Raw genomic sequence first — 21,198 nt, 5'->3', positions numbered from 1 at the left:
AGTACTTAGCCACTTGCTGCTTGGGTCCCCTCTGCTAGTGCCAGACAAATCTGGCTGCTTCAGTTTGACCATGTTGTACAGGACAGTTCTGAATATGAGTCTTGACTTGCTCCTGATAAACACTGCCAAAAGCTTCTGGAAAAGCCAACTCCATGGTCACTGATAGTATTTAAGTTTTGATATTGCTAACATTCATCTCAAAGATGTCAGTCTTCCCACCAACTCCTAACACTTTTACTGTTTATCTAAATCCCTGTATTTAAGAGGCAAGGAATAAGAACCCTGAGTTATGCAGTTCTTCCCTTGCCCATGGGAGCTTCTCAGGAAAGACGTGCAACTTCTCCTCTACCTGGTCCCCAAAAGGAGAGGGTTGGTCACACTAGAACAAGGCGAAAAAAATCACACCATATTTATCTTGCCAAGACAGTATTTGTTTTGCTTTGCTAGAGGGAAGGCAGGCTGCATTAATAGATTACAAGCACACCTTACACGGTTTTGGAAAAAAGACTTGTCCTAGAAAGTGTGCTTCTGTAAATAAGCCTCTGTGTTTTGTGATCACCCCACCTATCCCCCAGCCCTTTAAGACCAGGCATAGGCTACGAGCGCATCTGGCTCAGCCTGACAATTTTTCCAGCTGGCTCAGCAAAAGGGGAGAAAAATGTAAAAAAAAAAAAAAAAAAAAACAAAAAAAAAAAAAAAACACAAAGATACACTCTGCTGTTGGTCTTAATGCTCAGCCTCGCTGTAGTCATCATTCCTGGCAGTCCTACACAGCAGCTTTCGTCTTTCTTCTAGTGGCTATAAACTTCCTGCTGAAGACTAGAATAGGTCACTGCTCCCCTTGTCTGCCCAGAGGTCCAAATCCTCTGAAATTCTAGACAATCATGACTAAGTTTTCATAGCTGCTGCTATGAAACCAATCTCTGCTTCAAACATTATCCCCTGGCTTGCTTCAATTTCTCTTCTCTTCCACAGAGAGGCAAGCAGCACAGCTGGGTCACTACCAAGGGAAGTTGTACTTCACAAGGGACTGGTTTTCACCTCCTCCTCTGCAAAGCAGTTGTTATCGTCCACATCCAGCACATAATCGATCCATCACTTGAAGCACCAGCATCTTAGAAAAGGACTTAGCACACATGCGCAACCAGGCTCAGCCTGGAGCCACCAAACCGAATGTAAGTGCTTCAGCAGCAAGCTCTGCCAATTAAAAAAAAACACTCCCAAAAGTTACATTGACTATGAAGGAGACACCAATCCCATTAAAAATTGATACCTCAAACTAAACTGCAGAGTCTCTGGCATCTCTCTGCATCCTGTAACAACACCAGTCAGACCTTAACATGTAGATGTTAATTCACTATCAGACAACTTTCAGGAAAAAGCCTGTCTGGCAAATGATCAAGGTGATGCCATCTCTACACCACACGATGGTGAGACTGAATGCTTTGCCACCCAGACTAGGAAAGAGCAGAGTTTGGTGGATTAAGAACAAAAGACTTTAATACGTGCATCCCCCTCAGAGGAGATCAAACAGCTACAGAAGGAGAAACGATCACAACCACAGACAGTGACTCAAGTTGGCGAGCACTAGAGTCAAAGTTGTGTGAGATCAACAGCCCAGAGTATCTTCAAAGACCTTAGGTAACAGCAATGCACAGCAGACAGAGGCCAGAAACACATTTATAAAAACGCAAATTTTTAGCTACAGAATTCAGCAGTGAATGAAACACATAACTATGTCATTTCTATTCAAAAAGAGACATTTTATTCCAACCCTAGCTGTACAAAACTTACAAGCACCTCACCTACACACAAGTCATGAGAAGCCCCCTTGTCACTTCTCAGCCCCATCTTCCCCACAGGCTACGACCGGATCTGCTAAGAGTTAATATGATGAGCAACGTGAGACTGCTTAAAACAACCAGACAGTCAACTGAGATAAAGATCAGTAGAAAATATAAATGCTGTGTCTGGGTTAATCCTGTGCCAGGACTGCTGACGGTGTTTGAAGCTATTACAGCCTTCACTTTGCACACAGACAGCCGTGAGTGGTAGCAACAGGCAGCCCAGCTGGCTGGCCTATAGTGGGTAAGAAACCAAGTAGTGCTTTTTTAATAAATGTATAACGTCTTTAATAAATCATACAAGGGGCTTTCACCATCATCTCCATGATACCTTTGTGAGAAATCAAGGATGAGATTTGGCCCCATATAGATCTGCACACACAATTTGCTTTGATGTCTGCATCAACTTCTCTTCTCCTTTTCACAGGCAAATCTCTCCTAAATATTAAGGGAACCCATAAAAAAAAGGTAATGACCAAGGCAGTTAATGCAAAATAGGAAAAAGTTTCCTCAGAGACTATGCTCCAGCTGGAGCAAGTGTTAAGCACGCAGCTTAAGTCTTTTCAGTGATATCAAATTCAGCTCTCAAGAGAAAGTTTTCTATTTCAGCTGCAAACCCAGACACTAATATTAAGGAGACACCTTTAAAGCATCCAAATCCATTTCTTTTTTTCCCCTCTTTTTTCTACCCCTTCCACAACTCTGCTCATTCTCCTCTACTTAGTACCAAGTTCCATTTTCTCATGTTTATGTTTCCTGTTCCTTCTACAGAGAAATGTTTACCTTAAAAAATGATGAGAGGCTAAAAAGTAATATCTTTTTGATGTCTTTTTTTCAACAAGGGTTTACCCTTGTTGAAGGAGAGGGTCTATACTGGCAGCACAGCCAGAGGAGGAATCATCCAGCACCAAAGCCCCTCCTGAGAGTCAACAGGCATCAGCTATGCAGAGATGCACGAAAAAAAAGAGCAATACTCCTGAAGGTCATAATTAATGGCCACTTGAACCAGCTGTTGATTTTCTACTGAACACATCAGTCAAACCTCCAAAGATTGTTGAAATTAAATGCTGCTTTTGCAGATGACACCTGAGGTGATGTATTGAAAATTACTGTTGATGGATACTAGAACAATCAAAGTTTCGTAATTGAAAATCAAACAGGTTCCAAGGGGGAAGAATGGAGGAAACTGCATCTCTTCTCTGCTTCCCCATAACCGTTAGAGAAGCAAACTCAAAGCATTTTCAAATCCAAACATACTTCCATTTTCTTCTCTGTTCACAGCCAGATAAAAACACACCACATTTGCTCACGAACCACAATAATTCTAGCAATTTGAGCTGTAATTCAGTAGCTTGCCTTGTACAAGATTTCTGAGCTATACATATCCTACAAGCTTTGACGTCCATTTATCTCAGCCACACAATCATGAGGAAAGACAGACTTCAATATTCAGAAGGAGAAATAAGGACAGTAGCTCCTGTCCTGAGAGAAGAGCACAAATAGGAAAGGACATGTTCAGAATGTTGAGAATTATCAATTGCAAAATGATTTAACAATTAATCCTGTTGATTCCTTTGCAGCCTGCAACTATTTAGTGCTCAGTTTCTTAGGATCTCAAGAGATCTCAATCAAAAAGGCAACCTACAGAGCTCTGCTGCATGCTGTTTGGACTGGACGCTAGTAGGGTTTGTCAAGCCAGCACATGAGGTCATGCACAAGCCCAGTTTCTCCATCCTTGAACACAGCCACTCCAGAACTGACATCCTCATGTAAACTTATAAACCTATTTATCACCAGGGATTCAAAAGAAAAGTAATAAAGTGAATAGGTTAAGGATGCAACTGCAAACAACTCAATTAGCCATGGAGGCAAATTAGTCAGGCATGCATTAAACAACAGGACAGAGGAAAGCCTAAGTGAAATACTTCATAAAAAATATTTTAAGCCCAGATCTTTTATCATCCATCCACCACAAAACTATGTGACTAAGGAGAATTCCAGGTAGAGTTCAGATTTAGAGTTTTTTTGGATTTCATTTTTTTGTTGTTATTTTTAAACCAGGTGTTCCTTAAGGATAACAGCAAAAGATCATGACCCCATTCCCACTCCTCCACAGTCTGTGGGTCTCCCTTTGATGTTTCTGATGTCATGTAGGCTCATGGATATCACCTTTTCCATGAAAGCACAGGGATTATCTTTCTCCACTACTTTGCATTCTCCCTTACATGGGCAAATGACACTTCCTGCTATTCTTCCAACTGTGGAAAAATAGCTACTTACATCAAGCAGAGGACTAGTAGCCTTGTTTGTTAATCAGCTGTTTTGCTATAAATTGTTATTATATTTAACATTTTGAAATGTTTTTCTTACCTATAAAAGTCATTTTTTCCAGGAATTTTCCAGAAAAAGATAGTTCTTACCTTTTCACTCCCAATAAATGAAATAGTTTCTTGGGCATACGTTGCCTTTTAGTGAATTCTGTGTAGTACCCCAAAATTACAACAGGACTAGCATAAAAGAAGTTATTGGGTTAAGATAGAGACATGCTCCTTTTCATCTGAACTCAACACATGAAAGCCTATCCACATGTGCTCATTTGAAAAAGACCAGAATTAGTAAACTCACATCATATTTTCTAAATAGCAGTAGTTTTGTACGTCTACATTTTCTTTAATGAGCTTTCCCAAAGCAAAAAACAAAGGTTGCTGCAGAAACAAATAAATGCAAAAAAAATAAAAAACAAAAAACTGGAAGATATCTAGTTGCTTCTCAGAGATCTGTAAACTTAACACGACATCATTTCCTCCATGGTGGTCCCTTTATTTATTTTATTTTCACTCAACAACCATGCACAAAATGTTGATAAAGTCAAAGGTTGAATCTTATCTCCTGTTCTCATGGTTTTTTAGGTACATAGAAGTTTCCTGGAAAAGTTTATACATTTAGGGATGTCTGGACCTGCTGGATTCTCAAAAACAAGATATTACCAAGTGATATCCATTGAAGTTAGGTCATAATAATCTATGGGAATATGTCCTTCAGTAAGGAGGACATGCAACTCACCCACGCAACCACATTGCCTCATATTGCTCTCTAGGGTGGTAGCACAGATTAGTGTGCTTTTAAGATGTAAGCAGCTTAAAAGATGAACCTCCTTTCTATATAATTTTCAAATCCATTATATAAATCTCTAAGCAGAAGAGAAACTGTTTTGTATGCTTTGGAAACAGAATTGTACTTGGGTGGCATTTCTTCAACAACAGTTGTCAATTAAAGGTAAAAAGTGTCCTAGCAGACACCGGAAGAAAAGTACTGTCACACAAAGAACTAAGCCTTTCTATGCCCCACAGTGTCTGGAAAGCACTCCCTATATTCCCCTAGGTCTATGATACAGATGAAATTCAGTTATCCCACTGGTATTTTTAAGCCCAAATAAAATGCATGCTCTTCAAACCCAAGAGTCCAATTGCTTCAGGACAGATCCTGCATTACCCTGTCGTTCCTGTGCAGATCCCAGCATCAGCCCCATGCACAAAGGAAAATACCTGACAAAACTAATAGATTAAAAAAACTTTCTGCTCCTGACAAAATAAAATTTTGCCTTCCAATTTTGAGTATAACAATGGTAACAACAAACCAAGCCAAAGGAAGAAATCTCCCACAAATGCACCAGACGAAAAGTAAATAAAATACGTATTCCTGGCACTAGGCCTCAAATGCTCATAGGCAATAGCACTCACGCTGACAAATTATGCCAAACAAGAAGCTCTGAGCTCCCACTCAAAAAACTTCATCCACCTGTCAGGAAAACAAAGCACATCTGGAGCCAAGCTACATCATTTTAATTGGTTAAATAATTTAAAAAAAAAAGGGGGGGGGAGGATTGCATTGAGGCCAATGTAAGTAAAGACAGGGCTGAACTGACCTTGACATATGCTAGGTAATGCTCGCACTTTTCCTGCATGTACGACAGTTGTAACTTCTCTGTGACCTGTCCCACTGTCTCTCCAGAAGTCACAAAGTAAACTCTGGGTTGCTGGCTCTTTTCCTTCTTTGCCACATCAGCAGTCAAGTTATAATTCAAACCTGTTGTAAAAAAAAAAAGTAAAAGAAGAAAACAAAGGATGTCAGTGAACAATAGTTACTTTCTAGCCACCTATCGATGGATCCCGTTGTCCCCAAGGCACGTGTGCTTAAAAAAAGGTCAGGCCTTGCAGGCTCTCAATCAATCACAAAGTTTCCTGTGGCTGCACAAAACCACATCCAATTACTGACATACTCCCAACTTTTGTGCCACTACTTTCCCCAGCCCTTCCTGAAGGATGATGAGAAGCAGTAGCAAGTCATGGGTAAAAATACATCTAAACACGCACACCTAAAAAAAAAAAACAACAACAAAAAATTAAATTATGCTATTAAAAGAAAAAGCAAAAAACACAACACAAACAGCAACAAAAGCCTCAAGCTTTGTTTTCCTCTTCGAAAAGCTCAAACTATGCATATGTCAACCAGGATGTGGCATTTCCTGACAATTACTTCTGTTGATTTGCAGTCATCTTAGAGTTTAGCCCTTAACTAGAGGTCACCGCCCTGCACTGAGCATCCATCCCCTTTTAGATGTTACACAACCTTGGCAGTTTATAGAAGAAATACCCAGAGACTAGCCAGCTGTTTTCCTGCTGCTCTACAAGGCAGGTAGCTTAATACAATGGGTGGGTTTGTGACTGGATGGATATTTTTTTCAGAAAAAAGCTTGTTTGCTATGTCAAGAAGTTGCATAGCAATTGAATAATCCAAACTGACTGTACCTTTTCCATCAGCAGCAAAACTGCAATAGAAGCACAAATACTTGTTCTGCTGCTGTTTGCAGATGATTTAAAGGCAGGCTGTGAGGTCCTTTCACTCATCAGAGACCACAGTCTGTATTGATTTCAGCTGTTATCAAGGCAATGATGGGAGTACCATGAGACTGGCCCACTATAAATGGCTTAATTAGTTGATTATCTTTGTATATGACAGCCAGTGACAGCTCCTGTACTGATTAGTTACATATGTAGGGTGATTGCCAAATTATTGCTTTGGTTTTTATTCATGTTTTAAGTCCTAAATGATTGAGGCCAGATAAAATGCTCCCCATAAATGTAAACTTTTTTTTAACCTAGAATTTTATAAAAATTCAGTGCAAATGTAATATATTGCTGCATTGAGGTCTTCTATACATAATTTCAGCAAGGGATCTTTATTGTTGTTTGCTGCGTTCTCATTCTGTTTTGTGTTGTCTTTTTTAATCAATGAGAACTGATCTCTCAAAATTAATACTGCCATCAATGCTCTCACCTCTAATCATTTATTCACCAAAGTCTCACTGCTTTAAAGAATTCATTTAATGATATTGTGCAGCTTGGTTTCTGTGAGTACGCACCATTTCCGTAACTCACACCCACCTCACTTTGTGCTGTATGCTGCTTTCTGACCAGAAGCCCAGCATTTGGCCTGTTTGAAATCCCAGCAGTCTCTTTAATTTTTTTCTTTGAAGTGTGCACATCCCACACCCAACCCCGATTTTCCCTCTTCCTCTTTCAAGACCCCACAAGCGGGCCTAGGGCTGTGCCTCCATCCCCTGCATAACAACAAGGCGATGTGCCAGCAGACCGAGGCCTGCATGGGCCCACATGGGCCCGTGGGGCTGTGCGTCCCTTCGCTGAGGGCAGAATGGCAGCCAGAGGGACAGGGGCTGCCCAGGGAGGCCCCGAGGGAGGTCTCGTCCCAACACCAGCCCAGTACCAGGCCTCAAGGTTTCCAGCTACCGCAGCGGCAGTGGATGTTTTCAATCAAAATGTGCAGTCGGCCTCTCATCCCCCCGCTACCCCCCCTGTGGCCGCCTCCCCTTTATTTTGACAACTTGTTTCTATGTTATATCCAATGATGTCACATCAGTGGAAAAACTGAAATATCATGAGTAAGGCTTTTTTTTTTCCCCACTCTGTCTTCATTGCTTCCAAAAAGCAGACGGGGTGGGGAAGATAACTGGCCAGCCTCATCACCACTGGTGGTTTAAGTTCCTCCTGCTGGCTCCAGCAGCAGATCAGGAGGCAAGCTCTTGCTAGCAGATTTAACTCTTGCAGGTAATGCCTTCAAATTCTCATCCAGCAGCTTAAAGTGTAGTTAGCAACGCTTCTGGGGATCTGCCCATCCACTTCACACAATCAAAAGAAAATTCTGGCATGGATATGATGAGGTTAGATGAAGGGCTTTATTTTTCTAGTGATTATTCCTTTCCTGTAACTAAAGTCTAATGCCTAAGAGGCCTCAGTAATAGCTCCCCCTGAGAAACTTTGGGTCATATCTCCAAGAGGTCTACCAGCCAGCAGAGCAGACAAGTCACTCCAAGTGGTGCTTGGACACCACAGCAACATACCTGTCGAGTAAAAATGGCATTTTTACAGTGGATTTTCATTCCTAAGTGGCGCAACATGCAAGAGGCATGCCCTGCAGAGAGCTGAAGGTAGCCCTGAAGAGGACAGGAGTGAGGAGAGGGGCAAAGAGGACAGTGGTATCCCATGGTCTGAGACAGGATCCACAGCTGGCTGTGCGAATGAAGAGCCAGCTGAACCCCAAGAACCCAGCAAAACACTTCACAGCTCACTCAGAGGATGCCACAGCATACCAAAGGCAGGTGGCAAAATGCTCAGCAGGAGCACACCCCTAAGGACTTGATAGGCTGCTAACTTGTACCGATTCAGGGGTGGACACCACATATACTGAAAAACACATCCCTACAGCAAAACTGCTGCTGAGGCATTCATAGGGTAGCACCGATTCAGGCCTGCACCCAAGCAGACTGGAAAAACAAGAGACAGACAGAAATAACACTCCTGCACCAAACTACAGCAGGATGCTGATAAGAAGAAGAGTATCTACTTTTGTCAGATTTTGGATCAGTCACGTTTCTTCAGTCCTAGTAGCATACCAAAGCAGAGCAAAAATATCAAACAACTCATTATTCCACACTACATCTCACAATGCTCTCTCAGACAACACTATCAGGGACATGAGGACGACCCTAGAAACGGATCAACATACAAGCGATGCACAGCTGAAGCAAAGAATGAAGGAGAAAGTTTGAAGAACTATCTAAGGCACCTAACTCCAGCCAAATGCCTCAAACCTCTTGTTTTCACAGCCACTAAAATTCATCTAATCCTTACATTGGCACTGATTTTTTATTTTTGTACAGGAGATTACCCAGATCGTAGCCACAAGTTTAATTCCCTTCTCTGGTGGATATGAATGCAGTAACAGTGACTCATGCACAGAGATGCCAGCAGCCTCTCTTTTCTTGTTCTGGTCACCCAGAAGTGTGTGGTCTGAAGAGGCTGAAGCCTGATCATCCAGGCTAGGAAAGGACTTTATCTCATCCCTGCTTTTTCTGAGCTGTAGCTCAGCCTAATGTTCAGCAAGCAAACACTGTCACATCGTGAGATGTAGCTGGGGTCTGGCAAAGCAAGAAGCATCACTGCAGAACACAACCATGGCAATGCTGAGCACACGTGCCCTCAGCCTAGCCCATAAGGGAGGACAGCAGTGGCAGCAACTACGCAGCAGTGTCTATGCAGGACCCTCAGGAATCTTTGACCATTATTTGCAGTGCATGCCACAGTCCCTGTTGCCATGTCTTCATCAGTACTTCTCATCTCTCCTGCACCCTCACTGCCACCTTGCTATAAAGCCACACTGCATGCATCAAACCTAAACTCAACCCATTTCCTAGTACAGAGGACACTAATGGGGGACAATAGAATATTTTCTGTCAGTTTAAGATGCTTTGGGATGTTTTTTTTGTTGTTTTTAAAGTGTGCAATACATACATATTTACCTTATCCAGGAAAGCTGCTTCCTTTCTTTCTCACCTTGCAAGAGCTGCTGCTGCTGCAGGAAGAGAGCATGCTGAGCACTATTCTACAGATAGAGAAACCTTGGGGGGCTGACAAAGCATTGTATTTCTCACACATTCAAGACATACCAGAGCTTGACTCTGATGGTGGATTCTCAGCTCCCCAGAGAGCACTGAGGCAGAGTGAAGGGTCAGACAATGCCTGGCATGCAGAGCAGAGCACATGCTTCATTTGGGCATTGCTCTTTGTTCAGGCAAAACCATTTCTGCAATAAATTCATACTTCTGAAGACCATAGTCAGCAAACAGTATCCACAAAATGGATGGGAATTATACAGTCATTGTCAGCATCAAGAAGCATCAGTAAACACAGACTCTCAGATAGCTATTACATGACCAATAGTACTGCAACTGCTGTTGGAAAAAAATAAAAAAGAAGAAGAGGAGGGTGGGAAAGGTTTATATGCAAGTGAGACACATAAGACAACTTTCCTTCACATGGCAGTTAATGAAACAACACGTTCACGTAAGCATTGTAGACAAACATTTCCCAGAGCAGAATACTGCCTGCATGTTCAGCTTGACTTTCTAAACATGTTGTAGTAGGTGACCAACTTCAGCTGCCCAAAAGCAAGGGCAAAACCCAGATTTTCCAACAGTAACCAGCAGTTTTGAGTGTCCATACTGACAAGCCTTAAGGGAACAGCATTTTCAATGAGCCCTGTGTTCTCACTGCCTGACTTATCAGACCGCTCCCAAACATCTGAAGCTGAGGCAATCCCAGAGTCTCTGCCACAAAACTTTAACACAGCATTTCAGTGCTTCTGCATGCCTTTCAGAGTCTGAACTGGACACTGAAGTACTTGGAGGAATATTTTATTTTTTTCCATATTTAGGCACATAGGAGAGGAACAGTTGCAGTATTTCCATGAATTGTTCCACCCTTTATTAATTGATACTCTTCAGCTACAACATAATTAAAATGGCCTGTTAGATTACAAACTGAAAGCTTATTTGAGATACTGTATCCAAATCATATCCCCAAGGGTTTTTATACAGTCAGTTCTGGCTGCAATGTTTTCAAGACAAATCACTTTGCTAGAAGTATTGTATAAAAGGACAATGGTTGGAAGTTTTATAATCATCTACTTAATAGTAAAAAAATTCCTTGCAATGAGACGGATGTTACCCACCGAAAAAGATGCACATGTGCTTTCACCACAATAAATCATCAAGAGCACTGTTTATATGACAATGCAGAGGAATGCAACTGACTCTTACAAGACACGATGAAGCAGAAGATAACTCCTTCATTAAAAAGGGGAATATATATTTAAAATGAGAAACAGGCAGATCATTTCTTAGCCACAGGTCAAGAGATACAAAATTAAAGCAAAGGAAACATTTTAAGCAGTATCCCCCGGAACATAAGAAAACCTAGGCGTTCAGTAGATCTACTCTTGGATTTTCACAAAGAAATCAACACCCCTGAAGCACCCAAGGACAAGCATTTTCTAACTGACAGAGTAGCAGGACATACAAAAAAAGCTGTATCAAAGCACATATTTGTCTGCTAGGAGTCTGACATTACTTACAGGGAAGGAAAAGGGGCAAAAATAGAAAATGAAGTCTCAGTTGCATCTGTATGTTAGAATCCAGAGAAATCAAACTACAACTCTGTTTTTTTGATCTTTCAGGTGACAGTGATGAGCTGCATTAAGCAACTCCAATGAGCAGCTTCTAGTTCGTACTCCACATGAGAGATAAAACAAGCCCATTGCCATTCCTAGAGCATAGCCAAGTTAAAACAGCATGGCTGAACTAAATAAATCCGGTCTTCATGGTATTTAGAAATGCTGTATCTATCTCATACCACTTCAGGCAATACCCAAGACTTGTAAACATTGGGATGTAAAAGCCATAAGAAATAATTTAATGCAGTCAAGATGTAATGGCTGGGACAATTACACACCTTACACGATTTCATTCACCCAAGTGAAGTGTAAGTTTAGAGAATGGTCTTTAAACCACCCATGTGGTTTAGAGACTAAGTAACTCGAAAGATATTCTTGCCATCAATAAAATACTGGGCTATTCATAATTGTTTTACAAATGGGTAAACTGATGCACTGAAAAGAATTTGCTCGTGTCTGGTGGTAGTAACACCCAAGAGTTCAAATTTATAGTGCTCTATTTCAAGAGCTCCTTGTAGATGTTCAAAAAGTATTCATCCAGAGCACATCACAGCTGCTTTATGATACAGGATGTGTATAAAAAATGTGTTATCAACAGGCAAATAGAGAGAACAAGAACTTTCAAAGCATAGTTTGCTTCTGTGTTCTCTATCCTTGCAGTAAGACTAAGGATACATTCCTCTCCTTTCACTGAAAACTACCCCAGTATTATCTCATCCTCATCAGAAGATAAACAAATGCCAAAGGAAGCACCTTGGGAGCCTCCAACTTTCTGTAACTGCATACCCCAGCTCACCTCACAAAAAATTCTTTCACAGAAAACCTTTGATACTGACTCCAAAGGGAGCCCCCAGCTCCACGTCAACTTGTCAGGGTGCCCTGACCAGGGTTGGCACAGGTACCTTACCTATTTCTCCAGGAACATGCTTGCCACTGAAGCGAAAGCATGCTGTGACATTGAGGCAGTTCACAGGCTGCAAGCCGTCATGGCACTGAGGAGCTGTGATATTGATGGATGCTGGCAGAAAAATGGAGATGTCCATGGTGATGACAGGTCTGGATCTGGAGATCAACATAGAAGTGGAATTGAACAATCATTCAAAGAGAAGTCTCTCGGCCAAAGCAAAACAAAGAAAATTCAGTAATGTGCACAATTTCAAGCAGAAATAAAAAATAAAAGAATGCATTTGAACTCTAAAATAAATTAGCTCTCGACCTAGCTGGCAAGGACAGCTAGCTTCTGAATGAAAATCACAGCATTAGCTTGAAGTTCAGTCCTCAGATACAGACTGCAGGAGGCAGCTGGGGTAACTGATAATATATAACAAACATCTCCAGCAAAAGTTGCATAAAGTCTTCCTGATGACTGAAGACAAAATTAGCAAGCAAGGACAACAGACTCATGCAAGTGAGACTGCTAGCTAAGGTGCCTGCATAGTCAGGAGAGGATAAATAATGGCTTTAGGTAAAATCTGTAACCTGAAAGTCAAGTTGGGAGCACAGGGGTAGGAGATGCATCCATACATATTTTTTCTTATGGTGTAAGTGGGACAAGAGACAAAAAATTCACATTTTCTGGAAGAGTGAACGTTTGGGTAATTTCCTCCCAGCAGGTGCTAAGAAATGAATATTCTTTCCACGTTGTAGAAATCTACTTTGGGAGTCACCCAGTGCACCGTGAATGAAAGTCTTCCACCCTTGCAACTCCTGCACTGAGCTACAGCTACAGTAAGTCCCAGTTGAAGAAGAGCTCGGCGAGAGTCGCAGAGCAAGCTAAGGATCAGCAGGGCCCAGGTGAGTCTGTTCTCACATGACACAGAAGTGCCACCAGCTTTCCTGGGAAAAGCAGCTCAGAAATCCAGTATCTACAGAGCTGTCCCCAGTGCAGGACTTCAGTCCAAGTATTCAGCAAGCATTATTCTTCATGGTTTCAGTTCCGTACATGTCCAATGTGAACATGCTCTTCCAAAAACAACTCCAGTATTTAAAAAAAAAAAAAAATGCAGCAACCAGCAGATTAACTTGTAGGGTAGTCCCAGCACCCTGTAAGGCCAGACCACATAAGCAAACCACGTCAGGACTCTCACTCCACAAGCCACTTAATTTGGAGGTGTGGGAGAGAGGGGAGAAGAGAGCAGGGATTGTAGTTACACCTAATTCATATCAACCGGAACAAGATTCACATCAATCTCTGAGACAGCTGCTCATGGTCTTTTACCATAGCTTGAAATAACAGCGCAAGTTTGCTTTACGAGATGGAGGCTGAAGATAAAACACTAAGCCTAGAAATATATACAGTAATGGGGAGGAGGGGAAGGAAAAAGGAGGAAAGAGTGAGGTTCCTAGGAGCACCCCACTATGGGAAAAACTCTCTCCAAGTGCTAGGGGAGAAGTAAAAGAGTAAATGCTATAATTGATCTAAAACAATATTTCTTCTTGAAAGGAGAAATTTCTCCAGTCATGATGCACTGATTTTTCTTTAATGTTAACTCACTTGGTTATTCACTGGAAAAAACAAACAAACAAACAAAAAAACATAATATGCCTGTCAAACAGCCATACACATGCACGAGCAATATAGCAACTACAATCTGCCCCAAGTCACCACGCCTTCCACAGAAGCCTTTAATATCACTTGGCAAAACATTTGTTGGTTTTGGCCAAAGGACTTCACAAACGCTTCTGTAGGGGTGCGAAAAAAAAGCTGATTTCTTTATCCTAATCTGAATCTAAACAGCAAGAGTGACATGCTCTGAACTGGAAGCAGCAGCAATTAATCAGGCTGCCCACATCGTTAGCCAGCAATGCCTAGATCTCCACAGAAAGGCACAGGCAGTGACTGAACGCTTGGCTGGAGGTCACTAGGCTGTTGTGGTGCATGTTATTCTAAACACCACAGCAAACCTTTCTGAGGGCCTTTTTCCACCCTGCAAGGAACGACAGTGCACAACAACTGCACACAGTTGTACTCTGAGTGGTTTCATACCATTGGGGTTGTGAGGTCCCATCTCAGGGCACAGCACACCATTTCATAGAGCAGCAACTGGCTGCCCCTGCTTGTGTGACAATGGCACAGAAAGCCCTTCAGAAGGCTTGACCAGCTGCCACACTTGTCGTTTCTTTCTTCCTATCCCTTTATTTTGTTGTTTAACTGACTCAAATGGAAACAGAGTCATGCTTTCCCTGCTTTTAACTAGATGTGGGTTGGCACATCATTTCAGCACTTCAAGCATTTGTCTTGCCAATCTCACCACGCTCCCGCATCTTCCATTAAGATGCAGGAATCCCTACTTCTACTTGTAACAACACCTAGTTACTGGCAGGATTGTTCTGTTAAATATTTACAAGTGCAGCAATGGAGCTACTGGCAAAATGAAAACTTCCCATTCTCTTCTCCAGGTCTGTGTGCCTCAAGCCTGCTCGTACTCTGTCTCCACCTGTGTAATTTGGTGAATCAAGCTGCCACACCTCTCTCCATCAGATGAAACAAGCAAGTGTACTTAATGCACACAACTGAACAGTAGCCCAAATGCCGTGTTTATTCAAAACATCTCTGTATTTCATTTCCTTACAGACTCTTATTTCATTCTGCGTTCCATTATAACTTGCAGAATTAAATTCTGGCATCGTATGTGGCTGGCTTTTTGTTCCATTTTGTTCCCTTAAATAATACTTTATGTACTTTATGTAAATGTAAGAACAGTAACAATCTTCTCACATATTCAGAGCAACCTTTCTCAAGAGGCACTGAGATGCAACACATCTCCACCTGGCTTTAACTCTTTGGTTTCTTCATAGCACTGAGAGGTCATCCCTCACTATGCTGTTATGGTTATGCTTGAAAAGCAATCCAATTTGCTGCTTTTACCTACAATAACCTAGGGAGAAAATATGTGGGGTGGAGGACCTAGACCATGTCAGATATAAACAGAGACAATTAAAACAACAATAGAGCAAAAAGACATTGATCTCACCTTAGGAGTACCACACTGTCTGACAAGAAGGCTCCAACAGTCATATCTGAAATTTTTGTAACATTTAGACAGTTAAAAGGGAGGCACAGAGTTCAGTTCCCTCAAGTCAATTGGTAAATGACAAAGCATGCATCAAAAAAAATATTTTTCTGTCTTAAGTCAGACAGCTGATCCTTTAAAATATTATTATATCAAAAGTGTTATAATTAAAAGATTAGGTCTATGAGGATGCTTCACTTCTACTTCATCATTTGTTTATTATTATTACTATTATTGTCTATATTTTTGTAAGTTTATTATCATGACTGAGCAGCTTCCAAGCAACTTATAACCTTGGCAGGATACTAAACTTCCTCTGCTTCAAGACCTCAGTCTTCTGTCATGACTGCCCAAATCCCCTGAATCAAGCAATCAGCTCAAATTTTTGATCCAGGAGCTTTGAATAACAGAGGGAAAAAGGAGGAACACACTCAGCTTCATTGTCCTCTCACAGATGTGGGAACCAGCAACCTGGAAACGACCAGCTCTGGTGTTTTCTCAGCGTGTTGCTCCAGTGTTGCTGTCAGAGCAGCACACGTACCTGGGTAGCCATTGCCATCCATATCGACTCCCCCCGATATGGACTGGCCGAACATCCGCAGCATCGGGTTTATCGCTTGCCCAGACAGCTTCTGCAGTGGAAAACACATCAAGTGAAATCATAGTAACACAAAGAAGCCCTGATTAAAAAAGAGAAAACTTTGAGCCTGATTTTCATGGTCACCGGGGCTTTCTTCTGTGGGCTGGGAGTGCCGCACATCTGCAGGCTCGCACTTCACCCACGCAGCCCCGAGCAGGAAGGCTGCCGACTGCAGGAAGCCCTTCTGCTCTGGCCTAGGAGGCTGCCAGTGCTGACTTGCAACAAAACACACACCTGCACCACAACTCTCATGCAGACCCAAGCAAAATAAAGAACACATCAAACAGATTTCTTTGTGAGAAGGAAATTTAACTGTGCCCAAGAGATTATTTTTTTTCACATTACCTTCATTTATGTAAATAAAAGATTTAAACAGCATCTTCGCAAAAATAATCATTAAAAGAAACAGAAAATCCTGTACAACCATTTCTTTTCACAAAGTTTGCCAGCATACCCAAACTGATTAATTTTCATCCCACTTGGAAATCCTGTTTTTCATCAGCAATTATGCAGTATTTTGTGTCAGTTTGGAAGCTGTATCTCATTTCTGCCTCCCCAGCACAAAGATTAATTAGCTACTAGCACCACTTCTTTTTTTTTAATTACAAACACAAAAACTTTCTCTAAACAGCTCAAATTGTAAAGGTCTTTGCCTGAAACAAATTATTGTATCAAATCTTTTTCTACGGTAAGCTGATGTCTCCCAGGCCTTATTCATTATGCTGGGCCATCAATGCAAGACCTGAACTCTAACTAGCCTTTGACTGCAGAAGTTGTAGACAGAAGAAACCTATCCCACCAACTAATTTTGAGGCTGGTGGTGGTGCTGTATAGCTTGTGACATGTGACCAGCTCTTCCTGGCCCACCCACAAAAGGACACAATATTTGGCAAAAGGTCAGAGAGGAATTCCATGGAAAAGAAGACGAGGGGAAGAAAGACATCCTGCCGTCCTGACAGCCGGTTTAAAGGGATACCAGCACTCTGTCACATACAGATCTCCCTTTCCTCCTACTTGTGGGTAGATAAGACAACTGGAGAGCACTTCCTCCCCACATAACATCACGTTTTGGGAGGGTGGGTCCCAGTTAGGGTGGTAAATCCTGCCTGCAAGCAGCCCAGCAGACATCTGCAGGCCATTACAGTCTAGAAGGCAGAGGTATAAAGCTGCTCTGCTTTTAAGTGCCATGAATGGAAACAGCAGGCCACGAAGCCAATTAAGTTGCTTCTGCTCAGAGCCACCACTCAAGCTGCTCTGTCAGTGTAAGGCAGCAACAATGATCAGCAATTTGAATGAAGGGGGGAAAAGCTAACAAAATGAAAAGAGCGAAAATGTATACCCTACAGCCCCCACCACACACCTTTCTTGGCTTATTTAAAAAAGGACATCCAGGTCATTAAGATGGTTCAGGGGTATAGTAATAAGACACAAAAAGTCTTTCACCTCTGGGTGAAACCCAGGGCAGGTAATGAGCTGAAGCTGTTACACAGCTTTTTTGGGTTGCACGTGGTATATGAATCAGTGGTGTGTCTGTCCTGGGAAATGGCACAAAAGTAGTACTCCCTCAGCTGCCTGGGGACAGGAGGCAAAAATGGGAACAGTATCACAGTATCCTGCCATGCTCTGGAGCTGGGTTTTGTCCCACTAGGGCAAGCAGAGAGGCATGTGCTGTCTGCTGCCCTTGCTCCTCTGATGGGAAGGGAGAGATAGCAAGCAGGATGTTTCACTTACCACTCTGCTGATCTGGGCTCTTTCAAAAATGTTGAATTTCCCCATGAATGACTCCACCCCCCCCAAAAAACAAAACCCTGATCCGTTGCAGCAAGAGCTAGAAAGCTCCAACCTTTGTACAGCCCAAGAACCTCCCAACCAGACGCTCTTGGAAAAAAATGGGCAGGGTCCTCCAAATGCCACAAATTAGTGCACTTTAGAAGTATCCGTGAAGAGTCATTTAACTTCATTTTTTAAAAAGCAGTGCATAGCATATACATGCTAAAAGAAAGAAGGACTGAACTTCTACGGTTTGTTAGAAGAGCCTCCAATATAACCACTAAACTCTTTTAATACTGCTTAAACTGGTTTACTGCGAAAGATCCCACCCAGAAACAAAACAAAACAGCCAGAACTTCAAACACGCGGAGGGAGGTAGGGAAGAGTCAGGCTCTGCAAAAAATAAATGTGCTAGACAGAGGCTAGGGGACACATGTTGGGCAGCATCGACATCAATTTATCTTCTCTCCTGCCTGGCTACAGTAGCTGAATTGCACTGTCATCTCTGTACAAGACTCTGTAGCATACCTCAGCCTAGTTTTTACTTCGTAACAGTGGTCAGGGAGTGGTACCCAAGGACCATCATTGTGATATATTCTCACATCAGAAGTAGAAGGCTAAGAAGCTGTGGGGAGAACAAAAGAAAACTTAAGTTCCTCTTCCTTCTTGCTAAGTCTGCTTTGGTGGGAAGAAAGAGCAACCTCCCGATTCTCCCTGGCCTTTCCATAATCTGTATATGCTCAACCTCTGCAGAGTTTGTTTGTCTTCTGCCGTACTACTCTCTAAAAATTGACATTCAAATCCCAAGATTTCATTTACTTCAATAAGGAAGCTACAGCTAAAGACTGTAATAAAAGAAAGTGAAAAAATACCTCCTGATTAACACAATTTTACCTTACAGCATAAATAAGGGCAAACTGGGAGACGACATCTTCAAATCAGGACCAAGAAAGGGATGTAGAGCTTGAATTGCATAAGACTACCTATAAAGGGATCCCCAAGCATGGTTTGTTTTTTTTTTTTTCTGCAGGCCCCAGGAAAGAGCTTTCAGATATCATAAAAGAGTGTCACGTACCATAGAGTACTTGGGTACAATACCATTGGCATCTCCATGATAAATATAAACTGCTCCTATGTAGTTATCCTCCTTAGGCGCCCCAATGGCAACATCTGTAAAACAGGACAGATGATAAACATTTCACAATCCATTCTGTTAACCCTGCTTCTTCCCAGTTTTAGAAGCCAGATCTCCATAGGAAAATAACTCCCTATGAAGATGATCAGCAGCTTGTGTCAGCCTGGCTAGAAAAACTTGATTGATTTAATGAAGAGCTCATGTTAAAATAAATGTTAAAAATACAGAAACGTATGTGAATTTGCACGTGCATGTGGCTGTGTGTTGTGCCCAATCAGAAACACGTGTTTGTTATGAAAACATGTGTTTACTAACCAGTAGTCATGCTCATAAAGTTAAAATAGAATCCTTTCATATCAAAATATCCAATCAAAACCTAGGGGAACATCAGCTTTATGAACTAAGACAGCACTGGCAAAACATTTGTTGTAGCACTACATTAAGCTTGCTTTAAAACCCAAGCCTCCAAAATGAGACTGGGTGCCTTATATGGATAGGCAGAGACAAAAAAGTGCTGCCAAGTGCGCACTTGAAAATTACATTTGATCCAATTTAACAGCAGAGTGATCCTACCCTTCACTCTCTTCTGCTGCTTGGATCTAGTGATTGCATAGCTGCTAAAATTACATTCTTCCTGATGGCATCATAGCCACAGATTGATCCAACTCAGTCTGCAGCCCCTCCATCAACACGGCTGACCCACAAGCAGCAGGAAGAATGTGCAAATGCATGGACAGGTGCAGAGGGATACTATTCCTACCACTTGCGATGACAACCTGGAGTAAGGTTAGGTTAGGCTGAATGTGCTATCATGCCCTGAGTAGCCTGGAAGAAAAAAAATCCAGGCACACAAAGAGCAAGTCAGCCTTTGGTCAGAAGTCCTTAATCTGTCCTGCCAGATGTCAGGTGCCAGCACCAACACTTTGCTCTCATCTATTGTTATCACAGCATCAGGTCTCATACTGAGCAGCCCGTGAAAGGTGCAAGGGTTACATAAAGCAGGAGAGAGTTCATTAGTAGAGTTCACAGTATCAGGAGTGAGAAACTACTTCTTAATTTCACTTCATGATAAGAAGCATCACTATGCCAATAAAACGGGAAAGGCTCGAAGGCATAATTGGGAAAAAAGAAAAAGACAGGTTTCTGTGCTGTTTGGGGATTGGGTATCTGAAACCTTTTATAAACCATACAAAAAGTAAAACAAGGAAGGCAAACCAAAGTTAATGAGATTGGGGTGCAAGCTGCATGGACATCAACTAAACCACAGCATGTAAGACCAGCTGTCAAAGGTTTTAGATGACAAATCCCATGCAGGCCTGTTGTCCTCAGCATGAGCCCAGGGAGGAGACAGGCAGCACTGCCAGCCCCGCTGACATCTCCAAGGAAAAGGTACTGACCTGGGAACCCATCATCGTCGATATCGCCGAGGGCAGCCATGCTCTCCCCAAAGTGCGCATTGTAGGCACCATCACCATCCAGGACAAGTTGCTCATCCAGCACTCCCTAGCAAAGAGGAAATAAACCAGGCTCAGGGGAACAATGCTGCAGGAAGCACCAGGGCAGAACAGTCAAATGACCATCACCCTCACTGCCGAGGCATCCCCCCACCAACAGAGATCAGCTGGGTGCCATAAATCAAAAGGGTTAACAGTAAAACCAACACAGTTGACTCCAACAGGAGCCAATAGGTCTCCCTAGCACACTCCATGGCCACAGGTGGCATTGCCAACATCAGAACCTAGGTACCACCAGCCTGGTGAGCCAGGGACCTAAAGGTCCCCAGCTCTGGCTGAACAGGTGAGCAGACACTGCCTGAGGATGACAACATCAAGGTGAAAGAATCCACTTAAAGAGGAATTCAGCCCTTCTCTTTCAAAAATCCTTTAATGTTGTGTTACTAAACCATTTGGTGGTGCTCAGCTTTAACTGAACAACAGCACCTTGTAGGGGCTGGTGGGAACAAGTTTAATGCTGATACAAATTTCTGTTTTTAAACCTTTTTATGTTGTTATGTTAACAACAAAAAAAAGTGGGGGGGGGGCATGGGGGCATGAATGAGAAAACCAAAATGCTAAATTAGCTAAATGATAACTCAGTGATACAACTAAATACAGTCACGGGGCTTGGTGACCTCATGAAGGTTTCCCGGACACCTAAAATGTAACAGCTCAGAGCTTGCCCTGCTGGCAGATTACATCTGAGAAGTGA

General features: G+C 42.2%; 1 protein-coding gene across 2 annotated transcripts in view; it reads right to left on the bottom strand.

Moving 5' to 3' along the window:
* The window catches only part of ITGA9 (integrin subunit alpha 9), a 216,824-nt gene that overhangs the window by 160,630 nt on the left and 34,996 nt on the right, over positions 1–21,198 (bottom strand). For both annotated transcript variants that reach the window (XM_035552621.1, XM_035552622.2), the window contains 6 exons: positions 20,388–20,493; positions 18,931–19,025; positions 15,987–16,077; positions 15,407–15,452; positions 12,340–12,494; positions 5,770–5,930 (listed from right to left, as the gene is read on the bottom strand). In XM_035552621.1, coding sequence (XP_035408514.1) covers positions 5,770–5,930; positions 12,340–12,494; positions 15,407–15,452; positions 15,987–16,077; positions 18,931–19,025; positions 20,388–20,493 — 654 coding nt within the window. The remainder of the gene's footprint in view (positions 1–5,769; positions 5,931–12,339; positions 12,495–15,406; positions 15,453–15,986; positions 16,078–18,930; positions 19,026–20,387; positions 20,494–21,198) is intronic.

This window comes from Cygnus atratus, chromosome 2 (genome assembly GCF_013377495.2).
Source record: "Cygnus atratus isolate AKBS03 ecotype Queensland, Australia chromosome 2, CAtr_DNAZoo_HiC_assembly, whole genome shotgun sequence".
NCBI lineage: Eukaryota > Metazoa > Chordata > Aves > Anseriformes > Anatidae > Cygnus > Cygnus atratus.
Note: the sequence above shows the minus strand (reverse complement) of the source record. Positions and strands in the feature narration are given on the sequence as shown.